Here is a 26,195-nt window from a genome sequence, read left to right as displayed (position 1 = left end):
AACTGTACGTAACCAGTTCCTCTTGAACACATTTCTTTTCCCCCTTTGATGACGCTCCGTCAAATGCCCGTGGCATCGTACTTGGACTGCTAACTCGCTATTCTTTACCGACGTCTGACTATATGTTCCTCTACAGGCAGGCACCATCACCTTCTCACCACCTCAGGCATAACTGCGGTGCAGCTGGAAGCAGCAGCCCCATTCTGTGAGAGTGATGGTGTTTTTAGTCCCTCATGCACTCCTCAATATTTTCTACAGCGATGCGCGAGGTAGTTTAGGTGATTTTGTGCCGCATATCTCTGCAATCCAATCAATTCCCGCACTTTACAGAACGGGATTGCCCTGAAAAAATAAACATAAAACTAGGTTTCGGTTGTCAGTACCTCTTAATGCTGCTGTAAACACACCGGCGTCGTATTCGTTGAACAGGGAAAGTGGCATTCGCTTGTGACGTGCCTTTCACGAGCTTAAGATGCTAGGCCGCTTAGCAAAAGTGTAGTAGGAGCCATTCCACACTCATGCTTTGTCAGAGCAAAAGCTGAATTTTTTTCCGTCTACAGAAATTTGGAGCGCGGGAGATTGTATGAGGGCATTACTTCAGAGCTGGAACGAAATCGAGTGACTTGAAAATTTTGAACTCTCCTTTATGTCTTCCATTCATGACTAAGATATAGAAACCAAGTTCTCGAGTTTTCAGTTTTCTTGTAGGAATCTGCTCGCATTGTTCCAAAAATTCCGAGTTGAAATATTCAATATCCGCACCGTCATTGTACGTAGTCATTGCGTTCCAAAACTTCTTCAAAGATCTCAGTTATTATCCTGTTGATTTATTTATGTCACAAACACTTGCATTGGATAGAGACAAAAAGATTTAAGGTGTTTTGTAGCGTGAGCTACATTGGCCGAGGTTGAGTAGTTTCGCGTGGCTCCTGGAGAGCCATTCAAAGTAGCACTTCATCTTCCCCTCAACACACCCACAGACAGATTACTAGACTTGGGCCTCCACAACACGATCGGGGAACTGGTGGAGGCCCACCGACAGGCCTAATACATCAGGCTCACAAAAACCTCCACAGGTCGGCATATCCTGGACTCCCTCGGCATCAGAATACCTGCCAACGACCCAACCCTCCTCGCCAACCCACGATCCCTTCACCGGGAGCTCCTCATCAGGCCGCCCCCGAGGAATATGCACCCGTCCCACTATGAGCAGCGCCGCAGAGCCCGTGCGAAGGCACTCCATCGAGCGTACGGCTCCGAGCCGGACGCCGTATGGGTGGACGCTGCCTCAACGGGTGATGAAGCGACAACAGCTGTGGTGGACTTCTCTTTATCTGCCCTCATCACACTACCTCTCCCTCCAGACACCTCCCCAGAAGCTGCAGAGGAAGCCGCCATTGCACTCGCTATCAGGCGCACGGAAGCCCATGTACATTTTCAGTGATTCAAAAACTGTAATTCTAAATTTTGCTCGAGGCCGAATCCCTGTCCCTGCTTTTGGCATACTGGACTCGCCCGATGCACCCCCGCCCCCCCAAGTGGAGCTGATATGGGTGCCTGCGCACTCCGGGAATCCCGGAAACGAGGCCGCCAACCTTTAAACCGGGCTGAGGTGGCCTCGGATGCGGGATTCACGAAGGAGCGCATGTACTCATTCAGTGAGCTGACCCAGGTATACAGAGCCTCACGCCAGCTCTACCCTCCGCCCCACCCCTCCCTAGATAACAGACACGCAACACTCTGGCGCAGATTACAGACACACACTCTCCCCTCGCCCCTTACCCTAGCCCACTATCAGCCCTCCTTCCCTACTCCGGCATGCACCCTATGCCCAGAACCCTTCGCTTCTTCCCTCCACATCATTTCCTTCTGCTCGGCGGACCCTACCCCGCGGGACCTAGAGAACCTCAAGACCTGGCAGGACTGGGAGACCCTGCTGCGCTCGGAGGATCCGGCCATGCAGACCATCGCCACAGGCCGGGCTGCCAGTGTTCTGATTTGAAGGATCGCCGGCCGCGTCTCGAGCGGACGCGCCTCATTTCGGCTCCGACAATTTTCGTCCGGATTACCGAAAAATTCCCTGCGACCGCGAAAATTTTGCTTGTGCTCGACGATTAACATCACCCGGCACCCGAAGACATCGCTCTCGACCGGGTGGGCCAATTTTTGGGCCTTTTAGGCCCATTTATGTCTTCATCCCGTGGGAGCCCTAGCCAGGCCTAAAGCCAAGCAGCCTGTCTCCAGCGTTCTCCGCGGACGCCATGGCGGCCTCCGCTCGCCGCGGGTACGATCCCGAGACGATGGCATGGACTGAAGTCGTCGCAGAAGCCCCGTCTTCTCCTGAAACCTCCACTCCGACGCAGGAGATCGTGGATGAAGGCCTCTTCTCGTTGGTGGCACTTCGCAAACGCCAGCAGCGCCTGAACACCTCGGCAGTGGACGGACCCTCCGTGAGTGCCCCTGCTTCTGTGCATCAAAATACTTCAAGTTCAAACCATCAGCTCTCGCAAACAGCTGGATCGACGAAATGGCGGCCTACCGCTATGCTTCGACTCCGCAAAGAAGATTTCACGATCGTCATCAAGCCCAGAATGACGGTCTCCCTGAAGACGGTTCTGCAGAACGGTGAGCTTGGTGCTTTGCTCTCCGCCTATGTTAATGCCTCCTCGGTGGACACTCTTAGTATCTGGCCCATCTGGGACCAGAATATCGTTATCGCCAACACTCAAGACGTGAATGCGGCGAACGCGCTCGCTCGTGAATTTACTCTGAAAGCTTCCAAAGGCTCCATCCCGATGGTCGGTCACGCCAAAGTTAACGGTGAACTCTGCACGGGGATCATTACCGTCCATGAGCAGGAAACTTCTACCACCTTGAAATCGAAAGTCCAGTGGCGCGGAGGAGAGATAGCCTTCATCCGCAAGCTGGGGAAGTCGACGATTGCCCTGCTCACCTTCGTGGGGCATAAAGTGCCACGCTACGTGCACTATAACAGTGTGGTGACCTTGGTACGCGAATACAAGCGGACTATTCCCGCGTGTTTCCGATGCGGCACCATCGGCCACCGTGTGGACTTATGCCCGGATCCTCAACGCAATCGCTGCGGACACTGCGGCCAAACGGTCGCAGTCCTCGAAGACGGCAACTTGGAGATCCACGAGTGCACCCCTTCCTGCATCGTCTGCGGTGGCGGCCACCTTACGGGCTCGCAAGACTGCAAAGCGAAATTCCGGAGGCTGCAACGACCGGGAAACCCAACCGGTCAACGAAAGCAGCGTCAGTGTGCAGTGCCCCCAGGAGCTGACACCACTCCAAAAGTTCCCCCGCCTGGCAACAAGCTGGTGCAAGGCACATCCGGACCAGCGCCACCGGCGGGCGCGTTGCCCGGGCGTGTCTCCAAGTCCCCTCCATCAACGAGCCAAAAGTCGTCACGTGGTCCAGGCGCACCCGTATTCCAGAACGGAGATTTTCCGCCTCTCGAGGGCCGTCCGCTTGGCACACCAAAGAAGACATCACAGCCAAAGGTAGGCAGCCGAGACGGGCCTCCTCCGTCCCCCCGCACTCCCCTACCTTCTTCCCCACCAACCCTTCCTCCTCCTCCCCCCCTTAACTCTGAGGTTGCGGACCTCCGCCGTGAGCTCGAGACTCTCCGGGCTCAAAATGCGCAACTCCAGGCCAAAATTCATGCGCTAGAAACGGCTCGGTCCTCCCCGCCTATTGCCCAGGTAGCTCCGGAACCGATGCAACAAGTGCCGGTGGACCCGACATCATCTAGCTCTGACGTGCGTTTCACCGCCCTCGAAAACGCCCTTGCCGCATTAGCGACTCAGATGTCAAATTTCGGCCAAATTCAAGAAAATCTGTTCAAGTCAGTCACGGCCACGGTTACGGCCACCGTGACGGCCAATATTAAGACGTGGCTGGAGTCAAACCCCAGGCTTCTACGCCGAATGGGGCCCCTCAAAGACGCAAACCGCCCATCAATATTCAACCGCCCCATCGATCTAACCGAACTCAAGGAAGAGCCGGAACCGATCCAGCCGCAGGTGACGGAACCTGTGCCGGCTCTCCAAGGCAGTCTCCCTTCAAATCAACATGGCTGCGTCCCCTCCCAACCAACACCCTAAAGGGCGCCGCCCCCCGCAAAGACAGCAAGTTTTTTCCCTTGTGCAATGGAATTGTCGGGGTTTCAAAAACAGGACCAAACGCGCCCACTTAAGGGCGTACATTGACAACCTTGAACACCCCGCCGCAGTCCTTGCGTTGCAAGAAACCGGAGATGCGGTTAAGCTCACGGACTATAACGCTTTTCAACGAGACCCGTTCACCTGTATCCTAGTCCATAAGGGTTACACAGCGCAGGAGGTTGATCTCGATCTAAATTTGGAATATTCGTACGTGATGGTCTCTGTCCTCCCCCTGCGGCGAACAGATAGCCCCGCACACATACTTAATATCTACTGCCCCCCGAAACTCAAAAACATCACTTTTTCTAACATCTTTAGCGCAGCGCTAAGGATCGCGGGTCGCGACCCCCTCATGATAGTGGGCGATTTTAACGCGCCCTGTCTCATGTGGGGCTATTGCAAGGAAGAGACGCGTGGTCGTAAGTTGGCGGAACTTATATCTACGCTGGGCATCACTCTTCTAACCGACCCGGTCCACCCAACACGTGTAGGGAACTCCGTCACTCGGGACACTTGCCCCGACCTTACCCTCGTGAAACACATCCAACACGCAGAGTGGATCAACACCGAGGACACCCTCGGTAGCGACCACTGCAAACTGAACACTGTCATTTACACTCGGCCCTTACGTCGCCCCCTTGCGCAAGCCAAACTTCCCGACTGGAACGCTTTCCGCCAGGCCCTCCCAGTAACTTCTCTCATGGAACAGGACTACTCCACTTGGGCACAAGGACTCATGCAAACACTCCGTTCGCACGAAAACCATATCCAGCTTACGGAGCGTGCACCTGACGTGGATAACCACCTGATGCACCTCTGGGAAGCTCGCCGCAGCCTCACTAAGCGATGGCGGCGGCAGAAACACAACCGTAAACTCCGCGTTCGCATCTCTGACCTCACCCAGCAAGCTGCCGAGTATGCTGCCCAGCTCGCAGACACTAACTGGGTAGATCGATGCAACAGCGCAGCAAGACATATGTCCAGCCGCAACACTTGGCGGCTCTTCAGGACTCTCATAGACCCCACACAAACACGCTCGGAAACACAGAAACACATCAATCGCGCGATACACAACTTTCAAGGAAACACGAAGCAGCTGGCGAACACCTTGCGCTCACAATACCTCAATCAGGATCAAGACCCGCGTGGGCAGGATTATTCGTATGCAGGCTGCGAGAATCCGGAACTGGATCAACTTTTCCAGCTTCACGACCTTCGCGCGGCTCTTGCCAAAATGCGCAGGGCGACGGCGCCCGGGAGGGATAAGGTCACAGTCAAATTATTGGCGAACCTTCCTGATCGGGCATACGAAACCCTACTCGAATATATTAACGCCATTTGGACCGGGGACACTTCGTTGCCACCGGATTGGAAGACATCATTGGTAACCTTTATCCCAAAGGCGGGGAAACCGGTAAACACAGACAACCTCCGGCCCATCTCCCTCACTTCATGCGTAGGAAAACTGATGGAAACGATGGTCCGTGACCGCCTCTCAGAATATCTCGAGAGCAAGAACTCCTTTGCCGAAACCATGTTCGGTTTCCGACCCAGTAAGTCCGCACAAGACATCCTTTTACAGCTTCATCACGAGGTTCTCGAACCCATAGAACACCCACACAACGACAAAATAGTCCTAGCACTCAATCTCAAGGGTGCGTTTGACAATGTTAAACACGGCGTCATACTAAAACACCTTAGCGAGATTAACTGTGGTCCTCGTACATTCAATTACATCAAAGATTTCTTAACAGACCGCTTGGCCTATATACGTATACAAGAGACCGAGTACGGCCCGTTTGAGAAGGGAACGCGGGGCACACCACAAGGCGCTGTGTTGTCCCCGCTTCTCTTTAACATTGCTATGATGTATCTCCCGGCACAGCTGGCGGCTGTCGGCGGTGTTCAGCATGCGCTGTACGCCGATGACATCACCATCTGGGCCACTACGGGAAATATAGGAGAGATGGAGGAATGCCTGCAAGCAGCGGCGAGCATAGTTGACCACTATGCCACGTACTGCGGCCTCCAGTGCTCCCCGTCCAAGTCTGAATTTGTGCATATTCGATCTTCTCCGAAATGCAAAATCTCCGTTCAGCTTTCTCTCGCAAGCGGCCCCATCCGTGAAGCGAAGGAGCTACGAATACTCGGTCTCTTCATTAATCAACATCGTAAGGCAGACACAACTCTTGCCAAACTCCGCAAAGTCGGCGACCAGTTGGGCCGAATGGTTCGCCGCGTTTCTAACAAGCGAGGAGGGTTGCGAAGTAAGGATGCGATGCGGCTCGCGCATGCCTTCGTAACAAGTCGAGTACTGTACTCGACTCCTTACCTCCGCTTACGGAAACATGACGAAGATCACTTGGAGATTGTACTCCGCAAAATTTTCAAGAGAGCCCTCGACCTCCCGATATCCACTTCCAACGCGCGACTTCTCGCGTTGGGGGTGGTGAACACCTATCGAGAACTCCGCGAGGCGCATCTCGTTAACCAATACACGCGTCTCGCCCAGACCGTGTCCGGTCGCCGCCTCTTGGACCGGTTACATATCAGACATGATCACCACACCATGGAACGGGTTCGAGTGCCAGAACTGTGGAGAAGCGCCCTCTACGTTCGACCCCTTCCGACTAAGATGAACAAGGAGGACCATAATGGCCGGCGCCAGGCGCGGGCGAATGCCCTGCACCGCCACTATGGCTCAAAGAAACACGTCTTCTACGTCGACATTGCAGGCCCCTACCGCTCCAGGGGGGAATGGTACACAGCTGCAGTCATACACGAGGGAAAACAGGTGGACGGCCTCTCGTTCAGAGCGCCCAACTCAACGCATGCGGAGGAGGTGGCGATCGCCCTCGCAGCCTCCCATCCCGACTCTAAATTCATCCTCACAGACTCTCGCGGAGCCTGTCGTAACTTTGAGTTTGGTTGGATCACTCCACCCGCTCACCAAATTTTACACCGCAGTACTCGCGACGGCGATCCAACTCATCGCTCAATCATATGGGTCCCCGGCCACCAAGGCATGCCAGGTAACGAAGCCGCCCATGAGGCAGCCCGCGCACTCACTCACCGGGCACCAGGCGTCCCTTGGGAGGAGCTTAACCCAGATCACAGCCCTCTCCTTTCTTTCAAAGAAATTACTGAGCACTATCGTGCCGAACACCGGCGATACCCAGTTCCTATGAAAGGACTGGGTAAAGCTGGCGAACGAATTCTCCTCAGGCTCTTTACAAACACCCTGCTGTGCCCGGCGGTTCTCAAGCACTTTAATCCTTCTTTTGACGGCCGCTGCTCATTCTGTGAGGAGGTGGCCGACACCTTCCACATGGTTTGGGCATGCAGAAAAAATCCTTCTCTCCCCCAAATCACCCCTTCCCCTACCCGAGAGGACTGGGAGGCGGCCCTACTCAGCTGCCTGGAACTATCGGCCCAGCAGGCCCTGGTTCGGCGGACTTGTGTAGCGGTCTCGACCAACGGGATCCCGGAATGAGGGACTCCGACTAGTATTGTAAGGGGGGAGACCCACTAGGGGCCTCTCCCCGAGCACCTCTCTGTACATTACTAAATAAATGCTTTTCTCCTCCTCCAGTGTTGTGGACCTTAGGAACATAAACACTTGAGTGGAGTGGGGTCGTGCGGGGACCCTGGGGCGTGCCCCGAATTCCTGTTGTAACAACGTTTTCTCTCTCTCTCTCTCTGGAGAGCCATGCTGCGCATGCGCCTGGAGAAAGTGACATCACAACGCAAAGCTGGCATGCCTTTACGCGCGAGCACGTCTTCCTTTCCTTAAAATGATCGAGGTGTAAAACGCCAACTCCAACGCCAATGAACGCAACGAATGCCGACTGCCTATGGCTTCAGCGCCGAGTTTCTGGCCCAACGTTGTCAATGCCTGCAGCCCACATCATCTCTCTCATCATCTCACGTACTTATAAGCACGGTTCAGGCGTCCACTGACCCAGGGAGCCATTATGCGCACCTCCTTTCATTAAAATGATCGGAGTATAAAACGTTGTCAGCGCCAGGGGAGTAACTGTGGTTTCAGCCAGCGTCTTCGCTTCGGCGGATGCGGTTGTTGCGACCCGCGTCTCTTCTTTCACTCTTTCCTCATCTTTTAACTCTCCTCTATCTGCACGTGGCAGTGGTGTTGGCTTGGCGAGCGAGTCGGCAGGCCAGTGCACTTTCCTTTCATTCTTCTCTCAGTCGCAACAACAACAACGACAACAATGAACACAACGAACGCCGAGAGCCTATGGCTTCAGCGCCGCATTTCTGGCGCAATGTTGCCAATGCCTGCAGCCCACATCTCTCTCTCACCACCACACGTACCTATAAACACGATTCAGGCGTCCACTGACCCAGGGAGCCATTATGCGCACTTCCTTTCTTAACATGATTGTAGTGTAAACCGTTGCCAAAGCCAATGAACACAACGAACGCCGACGGCCTATGGCTTCAGCGCTGTTTCTGGCGCAGCGTTTTCAATGCCAACGCATGCAGCGCACACCTATCACTACCGCCACGTAGCTTAAAGCACGTTGAGGTGTCCACTGTTCCAAGAGGGCAGTTATGCGCCTTCACTCTGGTTCAGGTGTCCACCGAGATGTAGGCATCTCGCCCTCACATATACTGGCATAGCAGAGCTAGGACACTGCAAAATTTTAATGACGGGTTTTCTGTCGCCCCCACCCCCCCTTCCTGTAAATATATAGCGGCGTCAATTTTGTAAAGCACTGTGGATCAGTGCTGATAGCTTCACGAGACTTATCTAAGGTTACAATCTGGAGCCATTTTAGGGACATGCCATCACATGAGTAACCATCATCGCCTTGACGCGATGTTTCTAATCGTGCTTGGGTGACGGTAAGTTTTGACGCAATCTTCAGGGGTGTTTGATTAAAACGCTAATTAACAACCGGGGATACTAAGTACATCTTTCCTCCCATGCGCTGCTGCTGTCCCTGACCCGGTTTCTGAACCTGCCCTCCTCCTAGCAAAGGAGTACGTGCAAAAGTTTTTTTGCTTTCTTCCTTTAACGCTCTGTACATTACAGCGTACCTCTGAAGCGGATCACTCCTACGCGTGAAGCTGAAGGAAGCGACCGGAGCGAAGTATTAGTAGCAAAAAGGAAAGGTACTAAAGAGAAAAGTTTTTGCTGGAGTTAAAGCATGAAAAAAAAAATGCCACCGATTACATTACTTCCTAATGCAAAATTTGAGCGCAGCACATCAGCTTTTCAGCTTTTGAATAGATTGAGGCAAAGAATTCGAGCAAGTCATTTGTGTACAATTTGTGTGTGTTTGGGTCAGAGAACATCTCTGTATTTTTGAATTTTTGTTTTTACTCTGTTTGATCAATGATGCATTGTAAACACTCCTGCATGGGCCCGAAAAGGGCCTGCAGTATGTTCAAATAAATAAATAAAATTGCAGACAACTTATTATTTTTCACACATAATTTTCCTCAAGAAACACTCCGCTAACAGTTCTTGACTGTCATGGAAGATTTGTGGTCGGAGAAATAGATGGATATATACTCGACTTGCTCGACCCCCCTTCTCAAAGAGCCGCCGCGGTGGCTCAGTGGTTATGGTGCTCGGCTGCTGACCCTAAAGACGCGGGTTCGATCCCGGCCGCGGCGGCTGGAATTTCTTTGGAGGAGAAATTCTAGAGGCCCGTGTACTGTGCGATGTCAGTGCACGTTAAAGAACCCCAGGTGGTCGAAATTTCTGGAGCCCTCTACTACGGCGTCTCTCACAGCCTTAGTCGCTTTGGGACGTTAAACCCCATAAACCAAACCAAACCTTCTCAAAGAAGAGGTCTATGCAAGTATTTCGCGAGGTTGTTACAGCCGTGGGAGGCGTTATGAGCGAGAGGAACGGAATGTTCTCCCCCATGAGTGGTAAGGAATTCCTCTTTCTTTGTCTTTATATCTATATTAAAGTCACCATCCGCCATGCCACCCCAGCAGGTGGCAGTCATTGGTTTATCGCGAGAGTTCGCTCATCATTCGTTGTCAGCGCTAACGCATACGGCTATTGATTGATTGAAAACGTATTTATTTGCTGAATATTCTTAGAACATGTGGGTGGGCCGCCCAGACCGGTAAGTCCACTGGCTGTTGCTGCAGCGCTGGCCCTTCCCATCAGCCAGAGCTGACGGTCAGGATCATTGCTGAGCAGAATAGCCTCCCACTGCTCCTCCGAGGGATTTGGAATGGGGTCAACTAAGGGATTAAACTGGCATGCCCGCACCATGTGGTAGAGGTTAGCTACCTCTCCATAGTGTGGGCACTGCTGAGAGTATAGTGTAAGGTACCACTGGTGTAACTTAGTTGGCGTTGGGTATGTGTTGATTTGTAGTATTCTAACTTATTTAGGGATTTGTGTGGTGTCGGGTGCCCCTTCCTGGCAGTTCTGTATGGCGCGAGATTGTCAGCATACAGTGCTAAACCTATTATGTCGCGGCACCCTTCATGGTCATCAGGGGGAGACGCCCGGGAAACAAGACGCCCGGGATACGTGCCTATGAGCGGCTTCGTTTCCTCCTCGTAGTTCCAGGTGACCGGGAAACCAGATGACTGAGGCTTGGCTGGGTGGATGCTTAGTCAGCAATGATAACCCTGACCTGTGAATTAATACGTTATTCAAGTTGCGACAGGCATTCTGGGAATCAGTGAGCACAACGGCGTTGGGGTTAGATGCTACAGCTAATACAATAGCTGCCTCCTCTGTGTGAGAGGGGTTAGATGTTTCCATCGAGGCGCAGTTCACCATCGATCCTGAAGGCGTGAGACCCCAACTGTCATCACTCCATTCTGTGGGACTGCTGCGTCCACGTAAAGGGTGTTAGTTTGTTTTTCCCATTTCTTCTGCAGGGCTTCCCCTCTTGCTTTCCTCCTCTCGATGCTATATGCGGGATGCTTATTCCGTGGAATGGGGAGCACGTTGATGCGTCTTCTCAGATCGCGTGGTACCTGTTCCCTTCCGCCTATTGTATAGGGCAGATTAACATGGATCTTCTAGAGCAATGCTCTGCAGGATTTTGGGAGTGCGAGCCTATTGAGTTGTGAGAGCCATTGTGCTTCCCACATCTCTTTGAAGGTATTGTGTATTCCAAGAGCCATGAGCTTTGCTGTTGGCGTGGAGTTCGGTAGCCCCAGTGCCGTCTTGTAGGCTTTCCTGATCAGTGTCTCCAACTTTTCAATTTCCGACCTGTAGAGGGCAAGGAATGCTGTCCTGTACATTATCTGAGAGATCACGAAATCTTGCACTAAGCGGATGGTGTCCCTTTCCTTCATGTCATGGTCTTTATTTCGGATACGATGTATCATCCGGAGGATTTGCTCGGTGGATGTTGTAAGCTTCTTCATAGTGGTGGTGTTCTGTCGCCCCTGCCGTGTATACTGCCCTAGTATCTTGATCTCCGTGGGTTTCTGTACTGGGTGGTTCTCTACATAAACCGTGATGTACTGCGCTAGGGGTGTCCTCGGGTTCTTCAGGATGAGCATCTCAGGCTTTTCCTGCGTACACTGGAGGCCGCTCTCCCTGGCGTACCGGTCCACCGTGTCCGCTGCTGCTTGAAGGCGCTCCTCAATCTCGCCGTCACTCCTCGAGTTGCACCAGACAGTGAAACCATCCGCATACAATGTGTGTTTGAGGCCGGAAATTTTGGAAAGGCCTGGTAGATCTTTCATAGCCAAATTGAGCAAGAGGGGTGATAGTACCGCCCATTGCGGTGTTCCTCTCGGGCCTAGCGTGATGGGATCTGATTTTATTCCAAAGAAGTTTATAGTGGCTTCCCTGGCTGATAACACGTGTTTGATATACTTGTAGGTTCTCGCGCCACAGTTGGTATCGGTGAGGCTTTGCAGGATATTTTTATGTAGAACGTTATCGAATGCTCCTTTCAAATCAAGTGAATGCCAGGATGGTCCTTGTCTGTGACTTGGGAGGTGTCTCAAGGAGGTATTTGTACAAGTACAAGAGGGCGTCCTGAGTCGATAGGTGAGGGCGAAAGCCCAATTGAGTGTTAGTTAGGAGGTTGTCATCTTCTAAGTATCTACTCAGTCTCGTGTTGATGACCCTCTCTATGAGCTTCCCCAAACAATTCAATGTGAGCCGAGGAAGTAGCGATAGCCCTTGCTGCCGCCCACGCCAATTCGAAAATCATCATTACGGACTCCCGAAAAGCATGTGATCATTACTTGGCAGGGGAGATCTCCCCCTTAGCTGCTTGCATTCTAAGACGGACTGCCACTGATCCAACACCGAAAAGAATCATTTGGGCTCCTGGCCATCAGGGCTTACGAGGTAATGAGAGAGAGAGAAAAACTTCATTATGGCAAGTGTGTTTAGACCCCCCTTGGGTCCCTGGACCACCGCACGGTCCCACTCTACGTCGGAACGTCGATGTGGTGTTTGGTCATGACGTCGGCACCCCGAAGCACCGCAAAAAGCTTCGATGGCGGGTCCAGAGACGAGAGCACGACCTCCCAGTCCTCATAACGCGGGCTGTCCCTGCGGGGGAGGATCAGCAGGGCAGCCGAAAAGGATGTGGGAGAGTGTGGCGTAAGGGTCGCCGCACAGGGTGCATGCGAAGGAGGTGCCACAGTAGAGAGATAGCAGCTGAGGGGATGAGAGAGAGCGAGTCTGGAGGCGTCTCCAGAGGATCTTTTGGGAATGGGTATGGGAGGGGTGTGGAGGAGGGTAAGTCCGACGGTCCAAGCGGGGCATTTTCGAGAGCTCTGCAAAGGTGTGCGCCCGTTCTGTCGAGAAACCTGGATCGAGGCCGTCCTGAGCCCGGCAAATCAAACCTCGGGAAAATTTATCGGCAGCCTCGTTTCCTGGATTCCCAGAGTGAGCCGGCACCCACTGGAGCTCTACCCTGCGTGGTAAGTTTTTGGAGGGGGTGTTCAACAACTCCCAAGCGGGGGCGTGAATCCTGCCTCTCGCGAAGTTGAACAGAGCCGTTTTAGAATCGCTAAATATGTAGTTTGCATTGGAATGTACAAGGTCTAGGGCGATGGCGGTTTCCTCTGCCTCCTCAGGCGTACAGCCCGAGGGAAGGCGGTGTGTGAGGGGCTGTGCTAGGGCTGGATTGTAACCAACAGCTACAGCTTCATGAGCTGTGCACGAGGCGTCTACCAAATGGCGTCCTGGGCTTGTCCGTAATACTTGTGTAGGGCCTAGCGCGAGCCATGCGGTGAGGAATGTGGTACTGGGGATGAACGTACCGGGGAAGGGGTTTCACAACGAGGGGGGTATGAATGTGTCGAGGAATGGCTATAAGGGATGTCTGATTAGCGGGAATGTTGATTCGAAGGGAAGCGAGGATATGCCTGCCAGTTGCGCCCGCGGCAAGTCTTAGATACTGTGTCTGGAGCTGCGCGTCTACTAGTTCCTGAAAGGTGTTATGCATGCCTATTTCGAGGAGCTTGGCTGTGCTAGTGCTGCTGGGTAAGTTTAAGGCTGCCTTGGTTGCTAGACGAATCATGGCGTTCACTCGCTCTGTTTCCATGCGGTTGAGCTTAAGATATGGGGTGGCGTATAAAATGCGGCTAAGTGTAAAATCATGCACTACTTTCTTGCTGTCCGCTTCGTCTAAACCTTTGTGCAGGGAGGATACGCGGCGTAGAAGTTGCAACACGGATTGCGAGGAGGCCTTGAGTGTTTTAAGTGTATGATCGTTGCGTGCGGAATCCTGCAAGTAAAGGCCAAGGATACGGGGGGGGGAGGGGGGGGGGTGACGGGGATAGGGGTTCCTTGTAAAGCGATTTGAATGGGCGACTTAGCTGCAGATTTCGGTCTTATGAGGAGAAGCGCGGATTTAGCGGGGGAGCATTCGAGCCCAATAGATGACGCATGAGCGGAGATGGTGTCAGCTGCTAATTGAAGAGTTTCCTGAATTTCTCCATCAGATATATGAGTGGTCCATGCGGTAATATCATCAGCGTACAAGGTATGCCTTAGGTGTGGGATGACAGCGAGTTTATGAGCTAGGGGGATGAGAGCAATATTAAAGAGAAGAGGGGAGAGGACCGCGCCTTGGGGGGTTCCAAGCTCGCCAAGTGTATAAGGTGGTGTGCTCAGCTCTCTTATGTGCAGGGAGGCAGTGCAGCCCGAGAGAAAGGCGCGAACGTAGTTGTAGGTATTTGAGCCTACTTGTAGTGCCTGCAGTTCTCGCAAAATGGCGTCGTGTCGAATCCTGTCAAATGCCTTTGTGAGGTCAACCGCCAGAATAGCTTTAGTGAGGTGGGGGATCGTGTCATCAAGCACGTCATGTGTAATTTGTAGTAGGTCATCCTGTGCAGATAGGTACGCACGAAAGCCCACCATGCTATGCGGAAAAAGGTGGCTGTCTTCCATGTACGTGGTTAGTCGGGCAAGAATTATTTGTTCGAAGGCCTTGCCGAGACAAGATGTCAGAGAAATTGGTCGGATATTCTCTATGTTGATGGGTTTTTGGGGTTTAGGAATAAATATGATTTTTCGATGCTTCCAGGTGGCTGGGAGGGTACCTGATTTCCAGCACTCGTTAAAGTGGGTGACTAGATGAGATATGGAGGCATCGTCAAGGTTTCGGATGGCAGCATTGGTAATTTGATCTTCCCCGGATGCAGTATTGCGTAATTTCAAAAGGACTGTCCGAAATTCCGCCTCTGTAATAGGGGCGTCAAGCTGGGGTTGAGGTGGACCCGTGTACTCCGGATGCTTGCAAGGGTCACCTGGGGTGGTATATGTTGATTTCACCTGCGCGAGGAAGGCGTTCGTGTCCTGCCTGTGGTTATGAGTAAGGCGGCGAATGCTAAGGCGTGTCTGGGTTTAAATTGCGTGGGGTCTAGCACGTGGCGTAAGAGGTGCCAGGCACGGGTTGTGGAGAGATTGCCGCGGAGACTGTCACAAATCTGATTTCAGTTAGCTTTGCAAAGAGTGGCACTGTGGTGTTCTGTTTGGGTCTGAAGCTGTGCGAGTTTGAGTTTTAGTTTCCTATTGTTTTTTTGAGTTTTCCATCCGTGTGTTATGCGTTCTTGAGCTTGAAGGAGGTGCGCGAGCTTACTGTCAATTACGGAGGTGTCTGGGGTAGTGTCTAGTGTTAGGGTATGTTGGCGAATGTCCTCCTGTAAATGGGTAGTCCAGGTGTCTAGGTCGAAGTTTACCTGTGTTGACTGTACGTGTTCCAGGAGAAATTTTCGTAGCTGGTCCCAATTAGTTTGTCTAACGGTAAAATGGCGCTGAGGGCGGCGATAACTTAGTGTTATGCGAATTAGGTGGTGGTCACTGAGGCCGCTGTCGCGGCTGCCCGAACGCTTATTCACCGGGCTCCTCATCCCAGCTCTTCTGCCTCGGAGACTAACCAGCCGCTGCTGCGATTCAGGGAAATAATAACGAATTATAGCGACAACCACCGCCTTTTCGCGGCCCCTGCAAAGGGGCTGAGTAAAACGGAGGAGATAACTTTAAGGCGCCTGCAGACAGTTACTCTGCTCTGTCCTGCAATCTTAAAACATTACGATCCTAACACGGATTGGCGATGCCCGCACTGTGGGGAGACCTGTGATATCTTCCACATGGTGTGGGCATGTACTCAAAATCTCCACCTCCCCCTTCCCCTACCCCTTCCAGAGAGGCATGGGAGACTGCCCTCCTCAACTGCTTCACGCTTGAGACCCAAAGGGCTCTGGTGAAACGGGCGAGAGACGGAGCATTGTCATGCGGTGTCCCGGACTAGGGACGCCGACCATGTAGCGGGGCCAATATGTGGCTTCCAAACTCTATTTCAGTAATTAAAACTTTTCACCACCATCCTCAAACACGAGGTCAGCCATATAGGTCTTAGATTATTCAGTTTAAGGGGTTTTTCGGCTTCGGTATGAACCGAACCTCGGCTGTCTCCCAGGATATTGGTAACCTTCCTGTACCCCAATGCCCCTCGTTGAATCATTCCACCAGCGAGATGATGGTGTCATCGCTGAGGTTAAATATCAGCTTCGCTTTTTTTTATCTGGACGTGGAGCTGCATTTTTTCTCATGGCCGCGATTTCTGCTTCGATTTCTTCTTTCGTGGGTGGGATGTCCAGCTTGGGACTCGGCACCCCAGAATATTCCGGCTGTTCCACGACTTGGTCGGAGCACAGATACCTGGTATTGAGCTTTTCTATCAACTCTGCGTACATGCCCGGGGTGGTGTGTACGATCTGCATAACTGCCCTCTTTGGAGAGTGGACACCTCAATCGAGCTTTAAGCTACGTGGCGGTAGTGACAGATGTGCGCTGCTTGCGTTGGAATTAACCACGTTGTGCCATTTTAAGGAGCGGAAGTGAGCATAACTGGCTGTCTGGGTCAGTGGACGCCTGAATCGCGCTTATATGTACGTGGGATGATAGGAGAGAGGTGCGGGCTAGCCATATGTGGTAGCGTCTCCGCATACGGCTAGCCCGCACCTCTAGCGAAGCTTCGGCAGTACTGTAGCGAGGCTTCTGTAGCACTGTACACAGCCGCTAATCCTAAATCTTCGACTCTAATTTGGTGAGATGTAAAGTTGCCCCGAGTGGCCTCGTTTCGGGATTCCCGGAGTGCGCAGGCACTCCGGGAGCTCCACTCACCCGAAGTTCTTTAAACCGGGCTCAGGTGGCCTCGGATCGGGGATTCACGAAGGATCGCATGCACTCATTCAGTGAGCTGACCCAGGCATACAGAGCCTCTCGCCAGCTCTACCCCCCGCCCCACCCCTCCCTAGATAACAGACACGCAACACTCTGGCGCAGATTACAAACACATACTCTCCCCTCGCCCCTTACCCTAAGCCACTATCATCCCTCCTTCCCCACTCCTGCTTGCGCCCTATGCCCAGAACCCTTCGCTTCTTCCCTCCACATCCTTTCCCTCTGCCAGGCGGACCCTCCCCCGCGGGACCAAGAGAACCTCAAGACCTGGGAGGACTGGGAGACCCTGCTGCACTCGGAGGACCCGGCCGTGCAGACCATCGCCACCGACCGTGCTGCCAGTGTTATGGACCTCAGGAACATAAACACTTGAGTGCAGTGGGGTCGTGCGGGGACCCTGGGGCGTGCCCCGAATTCCTTTGTAAATAAAGTTTTCTCTCTCTCTCTGCCCCGAGTGTTCCTGGTCAGGTCTTATTGCAAATCAAATGCAAGAAAGGTATTTGGCCTCTAGCAAATGTAACCAGCCAGCCGCTATAAAGTAATGATTGCACCCGAATCGCGTTGTGCAGAACCACAGGATAGCGCTGTCATCAAAGCAGTTTCTGGAGAGCTGATCTGCTTTTCGGGCAGAAGAGCCCTGATTGACTGCCCATAAAGTTTTGAATATTTGTTGGATGTGGAGAACGCTAGTACCAGCGCTTCAAGAGATTTTTGTGCGTACTAATGTTGTTAGGTTCTTCATTACACGCCTCAAAGCAAACCAAGTGGCCGCGAAAACATTTTCACTTCGCCAGTATATTTTAATTTTCGTGAATTGTGGTGAAAAAGGTACTAGACGGGACTTAACGCCCTGTCTACCACACAGACATGTTGTGCATGTTGGTAGCACACTGCCTACCGTTTATAAGATCCTCCTTTCTTGGTTCGCCAGTGCTTTAATCGAACCTATGAACAAAAATAATCCGAGCATCACTTGGGGCCATTTCACGAGCATCGCTTGGGGGCTATTTCTCGATCCCGGCCGCGGCGGCTAGAATTTCTTTGGAGGAGAAATTCTAGAGGCCCGTGTACTGTGCGATGTCAGTGCACGTTAAAGAACCCCAGGTGGTCCAAATTTCCGGAGCCCTCCACTACGGCGTCTCTCATAGCCTGAGTCGCTTTGGGACGTTAAACCCTATAAACTAAACTAAACTAGCTATTTCATGAATGAATATGATTAGGCGAAAAGTGGAGAGGAGGAATGCACAAGAAAATTGCAGTCTTCTCCGCACAATCTGAATTTGTGCATACCTTTCAACCCGTTCTAAACGTTGTGTACGTTCCTTTTCATCCTCGTCTTTTTTAAGCACTATAGGTGCCCGGAGCGGTGTACAGAATACGAAAAAAAAGAAAGCACAATTTCTGGGAGGAGGAGGAGGAGGAAAACGTTTATTTCTATTTACAGTGAGAGGTCGATGGGGCGAGCCGGAAGGGCCCGCCCCTTACAAACACTAGGAGGGATCCCTAGTCCGGGATCCCTGTAGCTTCCGCAGCGGCCCGGGCTCTAGCTACCAATGCCTGTTGGGCATGGAGTTCGGAGCAGCCGCGCAGGGCAGCTTCCCAGTCCTCTCGAGTGGGGTGGAGGTGGGGTGGGTAGGCAGGATTGGAAGGGCATGCCCACACCATGTGGTAGGTGTCCGAAAACTCCTCCTCACAGCGTGGGCACGCGCCCGAGAAAGAAGAATTGAAGTGCTTAAGTACTGCCGGGCACAGTACAGTATTGGTATAGAGGCGGAGAAGCCAGCGCTCCTCCACCCTGGTGAGGCCTTTACAGGGAGGGGGATAGAGACCATGAAAATTTTGATAAAGAGAGGTGATCTCTTTAAAGGTGATGGCCGGATTGAAATTGACTTCCGGATCAGGCTGCGGATGAGGCGACGCCCGGTGAGTAAGCGCGCGGGCGGCAGCGTCTGCTGCCTCGTTCCCCTCAAGACCCGCATGAGCCGGAGCCCACACGATGGTACGATGGGTCGGAAACCCTGTGTATTCGCATGCGTGGAGAATTTTGAAAGCACGGCCTGGAATATACCCTTGCTCAATATTGCGGCAGGCGCCCCTGGAGTCCGTAATAATGACTCGGGACTCTGGATCTGCGGCGGCCAGTGCAATGGCGATCTCTTCCGCAAATGTAATGTTTGGGGCACGGAAAGTAAGGCCCTGAACTGTAGTGTTTTGGTGGATGACGGCCGCCGTGTACCAACCCCCATGGTGTGGGCCGGCCGCATCCACATAGAAGACACCTGGCTTATGGCCATATTGTTGAGAAATAGCCTCCGCCCGCGCGAGACGGCGACCATCATGGGTGTCTGCAGTCATGTTCTTCGGAAGGGGTCGCACCTGGAGTGCAAAGCGCCAGGCTTCAGGGATGCGGACCCGTTCTTCTGTATGTGTTGCGTAGGATATGTGTAAGCGGGTCAGAAGGCGGCTCCCCGCAGGTGTTTTGCTTAGGCGCAAGTATTGATTGTTAAGATGAGCTTCTCGTAACTCCCCAAAAGTGTTGGTCATCCCCAGACCGAGGAGACGCTTGTTGGACGTCGTAATGGGGAGGTCGAGCGCTCTCTTATAAATCTTGCGGAGAACTACTTCTAAGGCATTCTCATCGCATTTGCGTAGGTGGAGGTAGGGAGCCGAATATAAAATCCGGCTGGTCACGAATGCATTGGCCAGCCGCAGGGCATCTTTGCATCGTAGTCCCCCCCTTTTATTGGACACCCGGCGGAGCATCCGACCCACCTGGTCCCCCACCTTACGTAGCTTGTTTAGGGTAGTGTCTATCTTGCGCCTATGATGAATGAAAAGCCCCAGTACCCGGATCTCCTCGTGTTCAGGTATCGGTCCGCTAAGTAGGGAAAGGGCAATTTTGGTTGTGCACTTTGAGTTGGGGCGTATGTGCACAAATTCAGATTTGCTCGGGGAGCATTCAAGACCACAGCGACGAGCGTATTCGTCCACAATATCTGCCGCTTGTTGCAGGTTGGTCTCGATGTCTCCAACCGATTGTTGTGTTGCCCAGAGGGTGATGTCGTCCGCATACAGAGCGTGCTGCACACCGGCGACCTCTGCCAGCTGGGTAGGGAGCTTCATCATGGCCAGATTAAATATTAATGGCGAGAGGACAGCTCCCTGTGGGGTCCCTCTTGTGCCAAGTTGATATGGGCCATATTCTGTGTCTTGCAGCCGGATATAGGATTGGCGATCTGTAAGGAATTCTCTGATATAATTGAAAGTATTGCGCCCACAGTCTGTTTGCGACAAGTGGGATAGGATGATCTCGTGGGTCACATTGTCGAAAGCCCCCCGCAGGTCAAGTGCGACGACTACTTTATCATTGCTTGGGTGCTCGACGGGGTCGAGAATCTCCTTGTGAAGTTGCAACAGGACATCTTGTGCGGATCGGTGTGGGCGGAAACCGTACATGGTGTCTGCGAAAATGTTTTGCTGTTCCAGGAAAGCCGACAATCTGTCGCGGACCATAGTCTCCATCAGCTTCCCCACACACGAAGTGAGGGAGATGGGCCGGAGGTTGTCGGTGTTAATGGCTTTACCTGGCTTGGGAATGAAAGTTACTAGTGCCGTTTTCCAATCTATGGGGAGTGCTGTGCCTCCAATGCAGATAGTGTTGAAGTAATCGAGGAGAGTTTCGTAGGCGCGATCTGGTAGGTTGGCAATAAGCTTTACCGTCACCTTGTCCCGGCCTGGTGCTGTACCTCGCTTCATTTTAGCCAGGGCCGCTTTTAGGTCATGGAGCTGGAACGGTTGATCCAAATCCGCGTTCTCGGAACCTGCATACGAGTACGCCTGACCACGGGGATCCTGGTGTATACTCAAATATTTGTCGCGGAGCGCATCGGCCAGTTTGGCCGTGTCTCCAGTGAAGTTATGTATAGCCCTTTGAAGCTGTTTTTGTGTCTCAGTACGGGTTTGTGCCGGATCAATAAGGGCGCGGAAGAGGCGCCACGTACTCCGACTCGACATTTGCTGAGCTGCAGTGTTGCATCGGTGCACCCAATTGGAGTCGGCGAGTTGGGCCGCGTATTGTGCCGCCTGTTGGGTGATATCCGCGATGCGAATTTTGAGTTTCCGATTGTGTTTTTGACGGCGCCAGCGGCGGACTAGGCTGTGTCGTGCCTCCCAGAGGTGGAGGAGGTGGTTATCCACCGCCGGGCTCGCCTCTGAGAGTTGAACATTTTGCTCGACTGATTTCAAGTGGGATACTAGGTGTTGGGACCACGTTGAGTATCCTTGGTCCATTATTGATTGAGGATTGGTGTAGCTGCTCCTAAATTTGGTCCAGTCGGGTAGTTTTGCATTGGCCTGTGGCCTTGTGAGTGGTTTGGTATGGATTGTAGTGGTAATTATGCAGTGGCCGCTACCGAGGGATTCCTCGGTGTTCCTCCAATCTGCATAGCGAATATTTTTCGTAAAGGTGAGGTCCGGACACGTATCGCGTGTAACGGAGTTACCTATACGAGTGGGTTGCGCGGGATCCGTGTGAAGAGTAAGGCCCAGTGTGGAAACAAGCTCCGCCAACTTGCGTCCGCGTTTCTCTTCACGTGTGTACCCCCATAAGGTGCTGGGAGCATTAAAGTCCCCAACGATTATGAGGGGATCCCGATTCGCGACCTTCAAAGCCCGGCTGAAGATGTCTGCGAATGTAACATTTGGTAGCTTTGGGGGACAGTAAATGTTGAGTATGTGCAATGGGGGGTCCTGTTTGCGTAGCGGAAGGATCGTCACCATTACATAGGAGAAATTAGCGCTAAGATCCAGGTCAACCTGGGAGGCCGTGTAATTTTTATGTACGCAGAGGCAGCTCTGCGCATCCTGCTGGTACACCGTGTAACTGGCAAGGGTGGCGCCATTTCCTGGCTCCTGAAGGGCCACCACAGCAGGTAATTCTGGGAAAGTTGTAAGGAAAAGGCGTAGATCGGCTCGCTTTGTGCGTGCCTTGAATCCGCGACAGTTCCACTGTACAATTTGAATAGGGATCGAATTGCTTCGCGGATGCTTCCTATTTCTAGGGGCGCCCGCCATGATCAAGGGTAGAGTTGTGAGTTTGGAGAGAGGAGGCTTGAGAGCCAGTGGCTCCAAAGAGAGGAGCGTTCGGTATACTGGGGATGGCACAGGGGACCTCTTCTTCTTCTCCGGCGATTCGACGCCTAGACGCTTTGAGCTGCCGGCCTGCGAAGGTTTTGAGCGGGCCAGCGCGCTTGGGAGCGCGGGTGAGTTGAGCGAACTGAGCGGTTATGAGGTTTGGGATAGATGCCGCAAGGTGGCTAATTTTGTTGAGTGCCGCCGTAAGTGTGGCATTGATTTGCGTTTCCAATGCGGATATTCTGTTGTTAACTTGAGTTTCGAGCGCGCTCACTCTCGCCTCGAGTGCCGTGAGGGCATGCGCAGCCTGTCCTGAAGGGGTTGCGTCGCTTTCCATTGCCTCTGCTGCGGGTGAGGCAGAGGTGTGGTTGGGGGAATTTTCGCGGGCCTCCGCTATTGCGAGGCGCTTTTGAAAATTTGCAACCTGCTCGCGGAGAGCAGAAATTTCTTTTTGTTCGGCAGAGATTGGCCGTGGTTGGGATTGGGAAGGGGGAGGGAAGGGAGAAGCTGCCCTGCCCGCGCCGCTCACCTGGGAGTGTTGCTTGACAACGTTTGCCCACGTCTTGGAGCCGCCGTTCTGGGGAGGTCCGAGGGGCTTCGCTGCACCGGCTTGAGGCGGCGGTGGCGCAGCTGGAGGTTTCCCCTGGCTCCCGGTAGAGGAATTCACAAGATGGTCCATGGCTTGGTCGGCAGCCTTGGCCTTCAGCTTGTCCGGGCGACGCTTGCCACGCTTGCGTCGATTCCGCTTCGATTTACGGCCGCGCTCGGCATGCGGGGGCTGGATAGCGCGATATTTAGCCGTACACGCAGGGCCCCCCGTGGCATGGGCCCCGCCGCACATTGAACACTTTGGGTTGCACTGGTGAGGGGCCCGCACCCCCTCAACGAGTAGAGCCTGCTGTCCGCACAGGCCACACCGGTCCAGCCTCTGGCCGGGGCAGGCGTCCACGCGGTGGCCGACCACACCGCAATGTCGGCAGGCTGGAATGGTTCGCTGGTAAGGCCTAACTTGTACAAGCTCTGAATCGTAGTGCACGAAACGTGGCTTCTCTGTTCCGGCAAAAGTCAGTCTCGCTTTGTTGGATGTCCCAAATTTTCGCACTTCCACGATGGTGCCGTAGCGCCATTGGAGCCTAGTACGGAGCGAGTCCGTAGTTTCAGAGTTACGGACGGTAATGACGCCGTAGCAGACGTCCTTGCCGTCTTGGCGCAGGTGCCCCACAAGGGGGACCCTCCCGTCGGGTCCATTAAGTTCAAATTCGCCGATGATCCGGTCGGCTAGCTCAGGTTTCGCAGTCTGAACAATAATGAGGTTTTGTTCTCTTACCGGTATTATGGTAAGGTCAGTTGCGGGTTGCGTGCCCAGGAGAGCCGTGAACGCCCGGCCGTAGCCGGTCTCCTGGAAAGTCTCGTACAACGAGACGCGGGTCCGGTGCTTGATGACGACGACGTAGTCGTCTGGAGCAGGCTTGGGTATAGCAGGCGGTTTCCACTTCGTGAGCAGTCGCCGACTGCGGCCCGACGCGTGCGGGGCGGGTGACTGCTGGTTTCCGGCGTGAACGCCGGCCGCGTCTACGGACGCCGGCTTTAAGGCTTGGTCTTGCGCTCGGCGCAGCACTGCGGCGTTCAACGCGGCGCTGCGAAATCTTGCCGAATCTGGGCCTCCGGTTGCCGCTGGGGTAACCGTTGCCGAAACTGGGCCTTCGGTTGCCGCTGGGTTAACCGTTGTCCAGTGCATGTTTTCGGGGTCGTAGCCTCGGCAGGAGATTTGCGGTGCAGCCATACTGGCGTCAGTGGCCAGAGGCCCCGATGTGCCGGGAGTGCAGCCTTGAACAGAAGGACGTCGCTCGTACTTTCCTGCATGACCTGCACACTGCACTCCTCAATGTCTTGCTGCGCCTGTCGGCTGCGAGGAAATTGAGGTTTCTGTTGATTTTGGCGTCGCGAAAATTTTTGTGGACAACTGCACATGCAGTATGCGCTCTTCCTTTGTCCTCGTTTCCTTTTTTCGCGCAAGTACATATGTGCAAGACTCAGCAACTCATTTCTACCCGAAGTTGGCGCTCAACGACCCGCTGCATTATCTCCATAGTTTGAATTATTGAGCGTCCAGAAATCAAAGCCGCCGATTACTTTGGGCCAAACCACAGCTGGGAGTGAGTAAAAGAGAACTTCGGTTCAATGCTGTCGGGTTTCCAGCTGGTATGACTCGTACTGCATGACCCAGTGACAATGGCTTGATTAGACTGAGGTTACCGCTAGGAATACGAAAAAATATGAAAGAATACGTACAACGGCGCCAACGTCGAAAGTTTGGGTCTGCGATCGAACATCCCCCATTCGCCATGCACTCTACGGGCTTTGTGGGTCGGTCGGTCGGTCGGTCCGGAGAGGCACAGGACAAAGAAAAAACAATCATGAAATGAAAGTTAACGATGCTGCGCTCCCAACGGCTTCACAAAGCAGCTTCGGTACTCGTTGCTATGCGGTTCTGACCTGGTCGGCACGTTTTTTTTTTTGTGGCTGGTGGCTGCGCTACATCGCGATCTATGTGCGGCTCGCTAACAAGGGACTACATACCTGAACACGACGTCGATACCTCTCTGCATGGATGGGGTCATCAGCGCCTGCTTTAAACGCATGCTGTTCCCTGCCACTGCTAACTCGCTATTGTTTACCCGCGTCTGACTATTTGTTCCTCTATAGGTAAGCACCATCACCTTCGCACCACATCAGACATAGTTGCGGTGCAGCTGGAAGCAGCAGCCCCATTCTGTGAGAGTGATGATATTTTTAGTCCTTCATGCACTCCTCAATATTTTCTACAGCGATGCGTGAGGCAGTTTCGGTGAATTCGTACCGCCTACCTCTTCGGAATTCAATCAATTCCCGCAGTTTACAGGAGGAGATGGCCCTGAAAAAAGAAGAACATAAAAATTATCCGAAGACACTTTGGCAATTCTAAACTGTGCTTGGCGAAAGCCTTATGGCCAACGCATTCCATATGCCCATGATGTTGTTCTTCCGGCGTTTGGTGTCAGGAGAATGTGCCGTCCGTTGCCGCTTTCGCGAACCGCTTGGCGCGGAATTACTGGGCCGCTTCGGAGCCATGCGACAGTGTGAGGGACGCTGATTGGGACGTTCACTACGGGACCCGCGATCGACAACTGCCCCGATGTATGGCACAGAAGTCACCGGATATACATGAATGGTAATTTAGGTGCAATCAATTTCAGTGACTGCAGTCAAGTGAGGTAGGTGGAGATTAGGTGGCGCCGCTGCGCGCAGGAGAGGACACAGTTTACACGCTTCCAGCGCGCGGACGGACACTGCAACAATGAACGCAATGAACGCCGAAGGCGTATAGCTTCAGTGCCGCGTTTCTGCCGCAACGCTGTCAGCGCTAACACATGAATCGCACATCTCTCTGCGACCACCGCCACGGTACCTCAAAGCGCGATTGAGGCGTCCACTGACCCGGGGAGCCAGTTATGCGCCGTACCTTTCCTCAAAGTGGATTTTATTTGAGGAAAGGAAATTGACCAGTAACTGTCTCTCATATCTGGGCGGACGCCCGTCATGCGTTTGTAGAGGAAGAGAGATAGTCAGAGTTAAAGAAGAGAAAGAGGGCCCGTAAAGAAGAAAATGCATTTGAGGAAAGGAAATTATGGAGGAGGTTGCGCCGCTGCGCGGAGGAGCGGCCACAGTTTGCACGATTCCAGCGCAAAGATTCAACCGCGAGCATGAACGGACACCGCGAGCATGAACGGACGCCGCGAGCACGGACGGACACCGCGAGCATGAGCCATTAAAGGCATTCGCCTTAAAAACAATTGGCTGTGGTTTAGCTCCGGTTAAACACGGAATGACGCGATAGCTACAGCTGGGCGAGTGGAACTCGCTGAGTCGAATTGCAAAGTCAGTCTTTGGCCACTGCGTTTCGCTGGGCGTTCCTCCTTCATCTTCTTCTCTGGGCGTAGATTCACAGCTACTGCATAATTTCCTTTCCTCAAATTCATTTTCTTCATTACGACCGCGCTCTCAGTGCAGGTGGTCGAAATTTCCGGAGCCCTCCACTACGGCGTCTCTCATAGCCTTAGTCGCTTTGGGACGTTAAACCCCATAAACCAAACCAAACCAATCTGTTTCTCTTTTCACTCCCACTTCCTGTCTTCCTCTACAAACGGATGACGGGTGCCCACCGAGAT

General features: G+C 53.1%; 1 protein-coding gene across 1 annotated transcript; it reads left to right on the top strand.

Annotated features, from left to right (window-relative positions):
* Positions 1 to 2,006: 2,006 nt before the first annotated feature.
* LOC149328736 (uncharacterized) lies at positions 2,007 to 7,702 on the top strand. The gene is made up of 2 exons (XM_089559694.1): positions 2,007 to 3,524; positions 7,579 to 7,702. The coding sequence occupies exons 1-2, from the start codon at positions 2,262 to 2,264 to the stop codon at positions 7,678 to 7,680; spliced, it is 1,365 nt and encodes a 454-aa protein (XP_089415820.1). The 5' UTR covers positions 2,007 to 2,261; the 3' UTR covers positions 7,681 to 7,702.
* The last annotated feature ends 18,493 nt before the right edge of the window (positions 7,703 to 26,195 follow it).

The sequence above is a fragment of the Amblyomma mixtum genome, chromosome 9 (assembly GCF_055824585.1).
Source record: "Amblyomma mixtum isolate Tamu chromosome 9, ASM5582458v1, whole genome shotgun sequence".
Taxonomy (NCBI): Eukaryota; Metazoa; Arthropoda; class Arachnida; order Ixodida; family Ixodidae; genus Amblyomma; species Amblyomma mixtum.
Note: the sequence above shows the minus strand (reverse complement) of the source record. Positions and strands in the feature narration are given on the sequence as shown.

What these genes read in the sequence shown, in the direction of transcription:
- LOC149328736 (XM_089559694.1), top strand. Translation starts at nt 2,262, where the DNA reads ATGGCGGCCTCCGCTCGCCGCGGGTACGATCCCGAGACGATGGCATGG. An exon ending in AGAAGACATCACAGCCAAAG is followed by an intron (nt 3,525 to 7,578) that starts GTAGGCAGCCGA and finishes CCTACCCGAGAG; the next exon opens with GACTGGGAGGCGGCCCTACT.